The sequence below is a fragment of the Apis florea genome, unplaced genomic scaffold, assembly GCF_048593485.1.
Source record: "Apis florea isolate Af1SG1 unplaced genomic scaffold, ASM4859348v1 contig_2190_pilon, whole genome shotgun sequence".
NCBI lineage: Eukaryota > Metazoa > Arthropoda > Insecta > Hymenoptera > Apidae > Apis > Apis florea.
In genome coordinates this window covers 706,182-722,601 of record NW_028256541.1, presented here as the reverse complement: position 1 = coordinate 722,601, position 16,420 = coordinate 706,182, and the positions used below count along the sequence as shown (strand labels likewise).

The window sequence follows — 16,420 nt, the reverse complement described above, 5'->3', positions numbered from 1 at the left end:
TAGATTTGATATGATATAAAAATTATCATATTCAAATAAAAAGAAATTGAATAATATTATTAATAATAACTCATTCAAAACTTAAATTTCTGCTTCTTTTACTAGTAGTATTATAATTAGTATTTGTAATAAAAAGAAAAAAAGAATAACTTTGTAAAGATTTATAGAGATTTTCTATAATGCAAGCATATCTTGACAATAAATTATTTAATTATATAAGTTTCATTTTTAAACAGGATTTAATAGTTGCTTTTTATTATAACATAAATAAATTTTATGTTAAATTTTTATTCATATTCAGCATTATTTCATAAAAAATATTTCAAATATTTCGTAACTATTCTGAAAAATAGAAAATTTTCAATAAACAAGCTTAATGATCACATTAAAATCACATTATTTTCTGAATGACTATAAAAACTACTATAAAAACTATACTATAAAATAATACTATAAAAACAAACGAGTTCCAGTTTTATCGTGTTTAAAAATGCTGATGTTCAAATGCAATAAATTATAATTGAAGAAATTTTCTATACTATTCTCAATACATTATTCACACATTAGTACAAAGTATCATGAAATTCAGAGATTAAATCGTAGATTTTTTTAAAGCGTTTTTAATTAGAAGTCTAAAATGGAGTCTATCGGAACTTGAGAAGTTCGTTCCTAAATTCGAATTTAAAAGCGTTCTGGATTCTTGAGGCGATTCTAATTTCAATTATTCTTCGAGAAAATCGGAAAGCTTTAAGATATTAAGAGGAATAATTTACAAAGGATTTAACTTACCTAACTTTGCACAATCGCATTTCGCTGATTAAACTTTCTTACATTTTTATTTTAAAAAGTTTAAAAAATAATGAACAAGATAATAATCGATAATAATTGTTAAATAATCTTTGGCAATGTCTTCTTCTTGTTTCGAAGAAACATAACAAATTGACAAACTTTATTAAATTAATCGAGATGATGATAATGTGTATCAGTTAAAGCATTATTAAGATTTAATAACATATGGATGATGACAAAATTAATCATCTTAATCTAATAAAGATTAATTGATATGTTCAAAAATGAATTAAAATAATAAGTGGATTGTCTATGAAACAAAAGTAATGATTATAATTTCTCATTTACATTAACTCGAAATCGAGCTACTCATAAATCAATTCTCATTCTCATTGAAGATAATGTTAAGAGTTATTAAACTATAATAGTCTACTTATAAATTCCTCTTACTCATAAAAGAAAAAAAAACTTTTGTTAAAAATAAAAATTGTATATGAAAATTAATAGATATACATAAATTTACACAATAATTTTTATTTTCATTATAAATGATAATTAATCTAGTTATTAAGAATATTTTAATATATATAATTTTAATCAATGAAAAACAAATGATCTTAAATAATATATTTATTGTTTAATTATATTATATATTATTAAATAATAATATATATATATATATATGTATATTATATATATTAAATATATATTATTAAATAATACAATTAGCAACTATATATATAATAATATAAATATTTAAGTTAAATTATTTAAGGAAATTATACTAATTTATCCTGAACAATATTATAAGACTAGATAAGACTATATAAAAATCAGCTTCCAAAGTATATAAAAATCAGTTTCGAGTTTTTAAGAATTAATTTAAAAAATTGTTGGAGAACCAATTTTTTGAACAAAAATTAAATGCTTTTTAACATGACGTATCTCAAACAAAATATATCAAAAAAGAATATTAAAGTTAACAATTTTTAATATTTTTTAAGAAAATTGTATTGATCATGTTTATTTGAAAAAATAAACATTGCAATTATTATTTTTTTTATTAAAAATATTGTTACTTCCTATATTAGCTGGTGTATTAGTAAATATTATACTTTTTTTATTAACATAGACAATCAATCATACGATACGAATGGCTGATAAATTATTCAATAATAATAATGATTATCGATTCTACAATTCGAATAACGTTAAAACTAGTATTTTTCATAATTCTTACAAACTCATATTTTTATATAAATCAATCTCATTAATTTTATTTTTTTTATTTTTGAATAATAGTATCGATGGGCATTATTTTATTATTGTTATTAATTACCTATCAATCGTTCGTTGATCCATTGATCTTGCCTATCAATCATTCCATTAATCCTTGATTATATTAATGTTAATTGATGAAAACAATGTGTATCTATTATTTTTAACTTTTTGAGTTTTTCAAACCTATAAAATTCACGACATTTTCAATAATTATGCAGAAATTCCAAATCCACTAATTTCAATGAAATAATGATTTTGAAATAAATAGTTTTATTTTAGTTCTTATATATTTTAATTTCGGAAATATTTGCAAAATATTTGGCATAGATAATTACCTGATGATTGTTTCTATATAATCTAATCTTAAATCTTATTAATGATAATGATAATATTTGCAATTTTTTTCATGTAAATAAACTTCTTGCAATTTCTGAACTTGGTGAGAAACATAAGTTAACATTTCTTATTATGGAATATCATTGGATTTATATATCATGGATATATAGCATAATTTCTTGCAATGAAAATGATTTTGATAATTAAATTTAATTATATATATAAAATTCGATCATTTTTTTAATATATATATATATTCCTCAATATAGTTTCCTCTATAATTAGCTTTAGATTTTTAATATCACTAATGACATTATTTATTATCTTTAAGTTAAATTATATAGGAACATCAGATGTCACTAATAACATTATTTATTATCTTTAAGTTAAATTATGTAGGAACATCAGATGTCACTAATGACATTATTTATTATCTTTAAGTTAAATTATATAAGAACATCAGATGTCATTTTATGCTAAAAAGTTTTTTAATATCTTTAAACTAATCTAAGATCAAGCAGCGTTAATATATATAATATTAATATGTATAAGGAAAAGTTATTTAAAATTATGACATTGACAATATGTTTCAAGATCATTAAAATCGATGAAAAGTTCTTTTTTCTGCTATTTTCTTGTTAATCACAATTGATCATAATTAAATAAAAATAAAGTAAAATTTGCTAATAATTATGATAAAATAGATCAATTTTTCTTTATTTTAAAAAAATTGACTTCGTGGTATTTGTTACTTTTTAAAGGAAAGTTTTAGTAATACTATGATGATATTATTGTTTCATTTTCATTAATTTATTTCATAGAACCTGTTTGAATAGCTTTCCATTATACTGCGAATTAGGCAATTATTCAACATCATAAATTTATAATGTATTCCCTAGTGTATTCTCGGACTACACATTGCTCACGACAATATTGTGTACATCTAATTGGAATTACCATTGACGATATTATGTAACAATTATTTACAACTGAATCGGTTTTCTAATTACAACAGAATTCGTTTGGTAATTAGAGTCGTTTTCATTGATTAAACAATAAAAAGTATAGATTGAAATAATTGATTTTCTTGATTAAAGAAGGGATATTAATAAAATAATAATGTGAAATTAACGAAACAAATTAATAACGAAATTAAAATACAATTCTAATTATTGAAATAAAATATATAGTTATTCAGATCATTTCAAATAACAATTCTATCTAATCTATATAATCTTAATGATTCAGTAACAAAATAATTTATTTTATCTATGCTGTAACTAATAAACATTTATTATATAACGAAATAATATTGTAATGTCACTAAAAATTTTCATAAAAACATTTTCATTTTTAATTCTTGATAGAAAATAAGGATAAATATAAAAATGTTATTAAAAATATATGAAAAATGTTTATCTTTTTTATTTATATTTATTGTAAATAATAAAGTGCAATAAATAATATTAATTAATAAGATATAAAAATATATAAAAATATATAAAAATATATATAAATAAGATATAAAATATAAAAATAAAATTTTCAATGTTTAATTATTTTTAATGTGGTAAATTTTAAAAATAGTATGCACAGTCTATCATTACAATTTAAACAATAGTTTTATTTCGTTTCTATTTATGTATAATCAGTTATAGAAGTTTTCATACATCTTATGCAAGTTTAACTAAAAAATTGTTATTAAAACCAACAATAATTCTATTTTATATAAAATATTGTACGTGAAAATATTATTTTAAAAGAATGAAATAAATTCTTAAAAGTTTCCATATTATTTTTGTTTTTTCAAATATAACTTCATAATGATAAGAAAAAGGATAAAATTTTAAATATATAATATAAATATAAATATATTTAAATATAATTATATAAATGTAATATAAATATATAAATATAAAATATATCATATTAATAAAACGAACATGTTTATTCGAATTAATTGGGACTTTAAATGATTTAAAAAATCGAATTGTTCAGATAATTGAACAGTTCATATAATGAAATAATACATGTATTATATTTATTATACTAATTTATAACTATAGGAATTATATCAATACAAGAATATTATTACTATAATTTAAAAAAATTAAAATTAATTAATATATGTTATATAAAATATATAATTTATACATTAAGTAATTACTATATTATTAATTGTTATATTAATTTCATAATAAAAAGATGATGGAAATAACGATGCAATATGGCAACACTAATTCGGATAATTGATATTCAACTGTATAATTTAAGTGCTCTATTAACCTATTATAAAAAATTTTTCCAAATAAAATTCTATTCAAAATAGGAAAAATGATGAAAATTTAAAATTAATTTAACACACTTAAAGAGATTTTCCACCGAAAATATTGCTATATATTGTATGTATATTATGTATAATTCATTATGCTATATTATGTATAATTCATTATGTTTTACATATAAATTTTCATTAAAAATCAAATTTTTCAGAAGATTCTGAAAAAGTGAATTTCTTGTAAAATAGTCTATGAATAAGATTTTTATTTATATTTTTTAATATTTATATATATTTATATATATTATATAATATTTATATATATTAGGAAGTACAAATTGTTTTTGTAATTAAATTTTTTGTTTAAATTCAATAGATAATATTTCTAAAAAAATATCTTTTATGCAATTTTTATGTCTGTGCAAATATCATTAGCTCGGATAAACACATTGTCAATCAAGTTAAAATGACCTCCAATCGTTCAATCAAAAAATATCCTATTTATCTATTTTTGCTCGTTCAAACATGATCGATGAAATATTGCCTGATATAAACGCGATTACGCATTAAACGATGAAAGAGTTAAATATATCAATTCAACATTTCTTTTATTTACTGCTTTAACACGCCACATAAACTTTTGAAAATTGTTATGCTATTGAAACCAATCCACTGAATTTCAATTTGAACGAATATGAAGATCGTTAATGTCTCCAGTTTTTCATTGGTCAAGCGGCAGAATTGACTTTCGACTAACCAAAATTGATTAAACGTCTAGCGTGTGGCAAACAGACCTCAATATAATTGGCAGGAATACAGTCGTAACGAGTACGAAAAATAAACAGTCGTATATACTCTCGTAGTACCGAGCGTTACATCGTACACATCGATTGATATAATAGTTAAATACTGTAGAGCTACCGCATAGGAAACAGTTTTATTCTCATTTGCAGATTTCATTAATGCAATAAAATATGACATATTTATTATGATAATATGATAGCAATTTTTATATTGAAAGAACTTGTTTGAAGAAAAACATATTATTCCTTCAATTGTAAAGTTTCTTGTTCAATTAATCAAAAACAAATAATTGTAAATTAATTAATATTGATGAGAATTCATTAAAATGTAAATAGATAAAAAATTTAGATCATAATAATAACTCAATTTGTGTTTTTAATCACATCGACTAATTAATTTAGAGAAGCTAATAAAAATAGAAATAAATTAACAAATTAATTAATTTTTAAATTAATTTAGAAATCATAAAATAATTAATTTTTTAGATACATAATAATTGACTTCTATTTTTTTAATTATATTCATAAAAATTTGCATAAATATTCATAATCTATTTATTATTGTCATATATGTATATTAGAAATATTTTTTTTAATGGTTATATATCAAAATATTTATACAATAATTATATAATAATGTCTTACATTTTGATCAATATTTTGTCTTACAAATTTTATCATTATTTGTACCATTTCTTAGAAATATTTTCGCAACTAAACAATAATCTTAAAATAAACACGAATAATTTTATCTTTCTATTTCTCATTCTATTTCTCTATTCATTTCATATTGAAGAAAATTTCCAAATTTCCAAAAAACAATATTTTATCATTTTATCTATTTTGCACTATTTATATTTAAGATTACCAATCAACTCGAAATTTTTTTTCATATTCGATCAAAATGAAAATATTTTTCTGGGAATATATTACAAGTTGACTTGTTGTTTTAGTAAAAAAAAAATTTGAAAAATACATAAACTATTGTTAAGCTATTGGAGATACTCAAGCTGTGAAAATAAAAACCAATAGCCGATCTTCACAAACTCGGTCCTTAACAATAACTATAAAGAAATTTATATTGTCTTTTATTTTTCATTTTTCTTTGAAGATTTTTTTATAAATAAATGATTTCGGGAATAAAATCAATTGGCCAGAACAAAAGAGGAAAAAATCTTTTATTATCTTTTATTTATTTATTTTATTTTATATATACACACATATTTAAATAGAAACTAAAAACATTGTAACAAGAGTCCCTAGAATGTATTACTAATGTAAATACATATATATAATAATAAAATGTAGGATAGCGACATACGAATGCAAAAGGTTAAAGTAATCTAATAGTATAATAATAATAAAATAATAATAATAAATTTATTTTTAAGATAAATTCTAATTGTTAAAGACAAAACCAAGACTTGTGAAACGGTTAGACAAGCGGTTGGATTTTATCTTCAACAGCTCGAGTATTTTCAATAGTCTAACAGTAATTTACGAGCACATACAATTCGCTTTCACTAACTTTCCAGATCCTCAATTTACAGAGATACATATAGCAGCATGGTTCCTTCACACTTGTACATCTAGTGCCTTGTGATAAATCACTGTGAAAACGAGTACAAGGATCTTAACCCCTACGCGAAGGGCAACTCCACGAAGGCCCATCTTTCGAAATCGTCCTTTTTAACGCGACTGTTCACGAAATTGTAAACAGACTTTGTTCGAGAAAGTTTCCTGTGAAGATCCTTTCCATGACCAGCATGGAGCCAGGGCTAACAGACCTGAATAAAGAGTGATACTTCTGAAGTACTGTTTTTATGCGTTTTGGCATGGCCCGGTCGGTTTGGATCGATTCTCAAATAACACAGTTGACTTTGCGTGCTAACACCGCACTTTGTTTGAGGGATTAGGAAGGATACTGTACTGTTTGTTTGTCATGCGATCTTTGTATACAAGTCAACTCAGGCGTGGAATTTCTTTGTCCTTGGACTATATTGCGAAACGGGCACTACCCGCAATGTTATTGGTCATTGGCGTGCCCCACCAAGAAACTCCTGACCTTCCCAAGTAAGAGATTCAACTGAAGATACGATAATACTTAACTTCACTTCCAATAGAATCTCGTGATGATCAGGTCGTACGCTGACACTCGGTTATGACAATCAGCTAGTTGTGCAGCTTGTGTACAGATTGTGATTCGACCGTCGGACATGATCGCATTGCTGCGAATTTGTGAGAAATACTACTATCTAAAAATCAACACTCAGCAAAGTTAATGGTATATAATTCACACGTACGATTACGTTGCTTCGGGCACGAACAGTGACTATTAATTCCTCTAATTTTTCTCTCTTAATTTGTTTTAAAAAGAAAATGATTAAAAGAAAAATCAAGGCCTGCGATAGTCTTCTAGATCAGATCAATCAGAATAGAATAGAATAGAATATAAAAGATGAAGACATAAAATTCAGTAACGATACAGTTCGCATCAGAATATAGTTAGAATTATTACAGTCATTAATCACTCGCAAATAGTTAAAATAAATCCTCATTTGTTCACTCAGAATTCATAATACAAAAGATTTAATAGTAATTCTTTAATAATAATATTATCAATTCAGGCATCCATTTGTGCAATATTCAAAGTCATTCAATTTAGACTTTAATACTGATAATTCTTTAATTAGAATTCAAATTTTTAATAGATATGTGATTAGTAGTTTTGAATCAATATCCACCATTAAACATATGCACATCTTTAATCTTATTTAATAATAAAAGAATAATAATCAGAATTTAGCTAATTTTATATTATCGATTAGTATCTATTAAACATAAATAATACAAAAATTTTATCCTTGTAAACAGAAAAATAAGAAATATTCAATTTGTTTTAAATTTTGGAACGAATCGGAGAACTTTTAAAAAATTAAATTTTCATAAAAAAATCTGCATTAATTTAAAAAAAATATGATTCAATAATAATAAAGTCAACTGATAATGGAGAAGTAAAATAAATTTCTAAAATTTAGTTTTATCTTTTATTTTTTCAGTATATAATTTTTGATTGATCTTTTTTAATAATCATACAAATATTAAATAAAGAAAATGATATTAAATAAAAAAAACAAATGATATGATGCGATTAACATCATGTATAAGGATTTCGAAGTGAATAAGATATATATAGGCAAATTATAATAATTTAAAATATATAAAATATTAAACTTGAACATCGACATAAATTAATTAATAATAATAAGTACATTTGAATTTTTAAACTTATCTTTTTATTTTAAATATGAAATTTCAAATTATGTATCTTAGATTTATTTGAAGCAGTAATTGATAAATTAATAATTAGATGGAAAGAAATGAAGTATGCTTACTTTGAATACTTATTTCCATACAAATATGGATTGAATTTTTATTTTAATTCAATTCGCCTCTTCTTATGAAATCTATTTTTCATAAAAAAATTTCTAAGTTAAAAAAAGCTTAAATTAATAAAAATTTTTGACATTAAATCTACTGGTTCTGTATAGTTGATGGTTCTGTATAGTTCTGTATATTTATTTCTACGCGCTCGCTTAAAATGACCAATGCTTAAAAAAGTTATCGTTTTTATGATTTAATTAGTAGATAATGGTTAATTTATTATTGAATGTATATAAAATGAAGAACTTTCATAAAATTTTTGTTCAAATTTATTTTTATATAATTTCAATTATAAACTTAAAAAACCAAAACTTCGTTTTTCCTATATAATATATTTCTGAAAGATTAGTTTTCAATGTGTCTAATTAATAAACCAAATTTTACAATATGCATATCTAAAATTATTTATGGAAAAAAATAAAATTTAACTTTTATTTATAAAAGATATATCTTATTCAGCTTCGTTGCATTTTTTACAAATTATTTTATTTTCAAATGTATATTTGCCGCACACATATTTTTCGCATTCTAACAAATTTTCGTAGTTTTGTAATCTTTACAATATTTTACTTGACAAATTTTTCGTACATACGAATCTTAATTTGATAGTTTTAATACATGGTTTTCTTCTCGCGATTCTTGATACCCAACGCCGAATTCTGTAGCTAATTAGAATAAAAATGGCTTGAAATATTTTCACCTGTTATTTCTTTATACAAAACCCAGACATTTATTCTAGCTAAGTTTAAAATGTTGAAAAATATTTGGAGAGGCCACCTACAAGATTTTGACTTCATACTGTATTTTTTTGCCATTTGGCCCATCACGTCTACACCGAATTTTGTATTATTATAAAAGCTAATCGCTTCTGGTATATGTTTGTTACTTTTTTCGATTTTTATTGATTTATACGCAACTTAGCACAAGCATTTTTTTTGTTGGTTTGCTTTTATACACTGTAAGAAAAATATGATTTGATCTACATCAGTCTCACTTATGGATGTCAACAATAATCTCTTTCTTTTTTGCTCTAAACGTGGACACTTATTTATAATATTCTTCTCTTCATTATTGCTATCTAACTTTAATTCTCTTGTTGTAAATAGCTCTTCATCTGTTTCCATGTTGTTTTTAGTTAGGGAAATTTCTTGTTCATCGCATACTGAACAGTTTTCTTCTATGTCCGTTATTTGTTTTAATAACTCCATAATTTTGGAACGCCTTGACATTTTTATGGTAAATATTCACCACAGAATATCACACCATATACGAAATACAAAATTCATGTCAAAGTTTTATTGCTTTACTTTTTCTTTTTCAAAAACTATACACGAAATACTCTGCGATGCTTTCTTCTTGAGTTTATATTGTTATATGTTATTATTTGTTATTGTTATTAGTTATTATTTGTTATTATTTGTTATTACTACTTTCAATTATCCGATTTTGAGATAATCTTTTCTTTATACTGATTGTATATATTGAAAAGAGTAAATAAAATATTTTATCGATCGTGATGGCAGGACAAAGTACAAATGTTTCTTAGAAAGAAAAAAAAAATTAAAAATAAATACTGAAGAAATATATTGTATGCATATTTTAGGAAAAGTCATAAAGTTTGATAGTGATATAATAACTTTAAATATGTTTAAATATGTATAAAAATTTGAAAGCGATTAATTTGACCGTTCTGGTAGATTTAGTGTCGCTAATATATAAATTTTATTATATTCGAAAAATTATTTTTCATATTGTTAAATGATACAATTGAATTCTTACTCACTACTGGATTGCATGACATTACAGATAATTAATTCGAGATATTATATTGGTTAGCGGGACAAAAACTTCTTTTTTCTTTTCAAAAATATTGGAATTCTTCCAGTTTTTCCTCTAAACTATAAAAATTAAAATAAAAACAGGAACTTTTTTAAAAAATAATTTAATACAAATTTTCGAATTTTATTGAAATTCAAAAAGCTAATACAACGTAAATGTAATGTAAACAAATGATCAGATTCTTTTAATTCGAGATATAAGCTTTCATAATAAAATGTAACCACAATTCCTTGTCATTATTTTATTAATTAAAATATGGATTCATACATTCTCTGTTTCAGGTATACTACAAAATATTCTGCGCGGCGCGTAGGATAGTCCTGGAAGAAAGAAGGGCGCAGAGCCATTTAGAAGCACACTGTTACTTCGACATAGAGCCAACAGTGCAACAGCATCAGCCAGTGACTGTGAACCGTCAATTAAATTCCGATGTGCAGACAGGACATGGTAGTCCACCCGTAAAGCAACATCGAAGTTCGAGCGCCTCGACCACGGTGAGTAGCAACATTAATTTTAACCGATAAATCTCGCTCTTCTTCTGTTTATGATCCTTTCAAGGGCTGCCGATTAAATCATGATCAATTCGCCCTTCGTATCTTTTAATCACAAATTAATATAAATGTTACGCATGCATCATTCTATTCGAAACAGGTTAAATACAATGCTATTTTTGCAACGATAAAACGTTTTAATTATTAAAACGTTTTAATTAATTGTCTTTCTCGTTTAACAATTAGTATTCTCTATAACAAGATATATACTTTTTTGTACTATGAGAAAAAAATAATTAATTGTTAATCGATTGATTGTAGTTTTGAATATACAAGCTTGGAATCTCTATGAGTGTGATCTATGAAATTTAAAAATTCGAAAAAAGAAATATCAAATTATGTAATGTAGAAAAATTTTTCTCAAGTCATTTTTAGCTTTTAGTATTTGGATTTTTGCTCATTTTAATCTTTTTTGCTATCCGCATCAATTTTTAAAAATGAGACATAACACATAGTGACGTTCAAATATGTCAAATAAAATGTTAAATATGTCAAACCGTTGAAAAAAATTTAATACTGACTTTATTTGACTCATAGTTGTTTCTTTTAAATTAAATTTCGCTCAATTAAATCGTAAAAGTCACTTGCTCAGATAAGCATTCTGATTTTATCGAGATAGTGGATAATAAAATGGGAACTACTATATCAATTTGAATAAAAGAAATTCAATACGATTAAACGTTGAGTTTTCTTGATTGAACCGATTAAGAAATAAGATTCTTAATAAAATTTGAAAATAATTTCTATTTCTATACGAAGATAAATGTAAAAAGAATTCTACTATATGGTTAATTTTTTATATATTCATAATATTTTGATATCGACTATTATCAAAATTAGAACATTTATTCCTTATATATTTGAATATTTGAATATATGTTATATTCAAATATGTATGTATATCTATATATACGTGAAATATCGTATATTCATATAATACCATAAAATGCATATTACGTATATGTGCAATTGCATTCATCGTTTAAAATATTCAGATATATGATGCTACTGAATCATAATCAACATACGATATTATACACGGAGACTTTAATAATTAAGAGAGAAACATGTTAAATATCTCGAAACATTTAATGGATATTAACAGAAATATGATGAAAAATGACATTTGGAATATACATATTCATATTAAGCAATAGATATAATATAAATACGCAATAGATACATATATAGTGAACAAAATAATTTTCGATAAAAAATTTTGTGATTTAAAATTAATAAATATTTCTTTTAGTTTCAAAACCACGATTGCAACCTTTTTCTCCGCTTCTTATTTTTTATTTTATAATCTGGATATATATTTGACGTAGAACGAATCTGCTATGATTTAATAATGTTAGATAAATGAATAACATTTTTCTATAAGAATTTTTCTTGCAAATATAAATAGTTCTTGCGTAATTGCAAAGCATTACGATCTATCAATTTGGACATTGATAATTTTTATCGAAAAAAATTTTGTTGAATATTATATTACCATACAATAATCTTATCAGAATTAATTTTCGTAAAATAACCGCTTAAAAAAAATCTCTGATAAGGTTCAAATCATCGTATTCACTATATACAATAATTCCGCAAAATGGTCGCAATTATTACGAATAATAATTTCATGTTTCATAAGAACGAATATTGATAAGATGGCAATCAATCGTTATCACTCTCTCTTCATGTATCGTGACTACTGAATTTCATTATTTTCAATAGGGTAAAAGGATATCGAAACTTGCTCCAGAATGGCGATTACGCAGTTATCATGATGCACGCGAGCATAATAATCATCGAAAGCGTGCAATTTTGCCAATCTACCAACTGGAACATCGCGCGTGTTGGAAAACAAAAGAGTTGAATTCCCGAATCTCTGCTGGACGCAATCGTACGTTTGTCGACGATTTAATGAGCGACGATTTCGCGATCGTCCGCCGCAAATTAGGTAGGCAAACTTTCCGCGTGAATCCGTGTGGCTGCAGGCAAAATAACACCGATAAACTATTCCCGTTTCACATTTCAACACTGTTTAACAATCGCGATTTTGCCGAGTTGTTGAGTTTATAGGTGGGGTTTATATAGGTGAATCGCCAATACAAATCTCTCGAGAATTTGATTTGAGTCAGTGAATAAAGAGAAGCTGGAAAATATCATGAAATTGTTTGCTTTTGGTTGAAAATTGTTTAAATATGATTTTGTTTCCATTTCAAAATATTAAAAAATTTTAAACATGATAGAAAGTTATTAGAATTTTTGAGAATTCTATGAGAATTGCTAATTACAAGTTATTACTTACGATTTGATACTATATTTTTATTTTATTTTTAATCCTTCCAGTTTTAAAGTTGTAAAAAAGAAATAATCTTTTATAATAATAATTTAATTTAATTTAAGAAATTAATAAATCCGTTATTGATTAGTGAAAATGTTTTATCAAGTCTTGTTCATGTGTTTTGATCTTTTGAAAAAATCTTATTAATCTTATTATTTTATTAATAGGGTTGAAATTGAAATTTAAATGATTTTGGAACCAAAATTTCAATATAATGTATAATAAAAAAAAAAAAAGAATGCTGATAATATTTTTTGTTTTATTTCCCTTATTACGCTTATTGATTTCAAACTGGAATTGATCCCTACCTGGCATGGCAAAGATTGTTGAAAAAAGTTGGACACTATTCAAGATCGGCATACGATCAATGCGGAATACTGCAGACAAACTAGGATATTATAAAATATTTGCCAAAGCAAAATTCAAAGATTTAATTGAGATTATTTATGTACAATTCCATTTCACAAATTAATATATAGAATGTTTATACAAATCTGATATTTTAAATACCAAAACGAAAAAAAAAAATTTATACATACATATACTTAAGATCTAATTACGAGTTATAAATAGTGTTCTGATTGAAATATTATTCAATATTATTTAATATTCGATATTAAAATATTAATCAAAGTATCAAAGTTTTAAATTTTTAAGTACTTGGTATCATTTTTCAATATGAATATCTCTTAAAACGATATTAACTAATACCAAGTCAGACTGTGAATATCAGACAGTTTTTAATTTGATACAGTATTAGTTTGATATCGTTTTAAAAGATATCGATATCGAAAAATGATACCAAGTATCTAAAACTTTGATACGTATCGATATTGAACGGAAATTTTTATATTCGTATTGGTAAATTCGATACTAATATCAGTTCTAATAATAGTTGTAAACTGTTACTACTAGTTGTATTAGATAAAGTGAAACGGTAGAATAGAGTGAGAACGTTAGACATGCAATAGTACCATATAGCACTACCTCTTGTATAACACAGCACCTCAAAAATCAATATGTCAATATCACTATAGATAATAGAAATACAATAGAAATATACAAATGACTATTTCTAAATTTCAAAGGAAATTTCGGAGAAATATAACATATAATATATTATAAATATCATGTAATTTAATATACTATTATATATACTACTATTATATTACTAGAAAGAAGTATTACGGAAAGAATGCGGATTTGATTTGAAAAATAGGAGAGGAATGTCTGTTTTCGCATATATTTTTGTTTCTAGCGTACTATTTTATCAACAACATGGACAAACATATTAATTCGATTAATAGAAAAGAGCAATAAGATTTACTGAAATAATGAGATGCAATCTTTCATATGATTTCATAATTGAAAATAATCACGTTTTGTTTGTAAATAAAATCCCTTTTTTCATGATTTTAAATATTTAAGAAAAATATAGAATGTGATATCAGAAGGCCAAACTCATAATGTCAAAGATAAAGATAGACAGTTCTAGCGAAGAAGTAAACAATAATTATATAATGTACTTATATTATTTTAAAAAAAGAAAAATTTTATCATTTTTTATAATGCAAATTGAAATCTATTTAAATAAGTAAATTAAAATAATTTAAAATAGATGAATCATTATGACACTTGATCTGCTTACTTAAAATCCATAGAAGAAAATTAAAACACACTCCAATAATAATATATCTATTATGAATTGCAAAATGTATTTTTCTATAAGCTTGCTTCTTTCAATTATTTTCATATGTACAAGAGTCATTTGAATTATTGAATTTGAATTTCACAGATTACTGAATATAAGTCAATGATAAATTTTTATCTTTATCTGATTCAATGTTTTTTATTATGACATGAGATTATTAATATTATAATAAAAAATAATAAATATCGAAATTGAATATTATATTAATAAAACTCAATATCACATATTACTACAAATAAAAAATACATATTCATACATATTCAATATTATATTCATATTTATTATAATTATTCTATCTATATTTAATTCAAATCTACGGATTATAAAAAACATATGTATAAAAAAAGTAAGCATCGTGGCTATCATAGTATAATTTTATATCTTTAGATCGATAAAAATTTTATTGGAAAAATCTTTACATAAATTTTCAAGATTTTTATTGTATCATATAATATTCCAATAATATTATCCAAGAAATAATTAATATTCATTCCAAGAAACAAAAATCTTAAAGAAATAGGTCATAGGTCGCAAATGATCGTTTCTTTGAAAAATGATTCAAAAATTTCGTAAATTGTTTTCTTCAATATGTTTATATTTTTATTGAACTATTGCAATGTAAATAATACATGATATGTACGATAGACATGAATAATATATGATTAATACACTAATTACACATTACTAATTACACATTAGCTTGCAAAATATGTATAAATTCAATAAGGAAAACAATTACGTTAAAAAAAAATATCAATTCAATTCTTCCATTAGTTAAATCAACAATTTATTAATCAGAAATTAATATTTAGAGATTAGAATTTTCACAGTGAAAGAGGAACAGACTATCATTGCTTTCAATAATAGCTCGATAAATAAGAATAAATCAAAGGAGAAAATTGTATGTGTTCAGTTAAATGATTTATACAGTTTAATAAGATTTCTGCTGATGAATTACACAAGTTAAAACGCTTTTTAAAATATGTGTTATTTCCAGAATTAAAAGAATTGATGAAAAGAATGACATAACTTAAGACATTTTGTTTTTAA

At 23.4% G+C, this 16,420-nt stretch overlaps 1 protein-coding gene across 2 annotated transcripts in view; it reads left to right on the top strand.

Annotated features, from left to right (window-relative positions):
- 5-HT7 (5-hydroxytryptamine receptor 7) overlaps positions 1-16,420 on the top strand; it is a 244,495-nt gene that overhangs the window by 26,596 nt on the left and 201,479 nt on the right. For both annotated transcript variants that reach the window (XM_086915893.1, XM_086915896.1), the window contains exon 4: positions 11,052-11,264. In XM_086915893.1, coding sequence (XP_086772019.1) covers positions 11,052-11,264 — 213 coding nt within the window. The remainder of the gene's footprint in view (positions 1-11,051; positions 11,265-16,420) is intronic.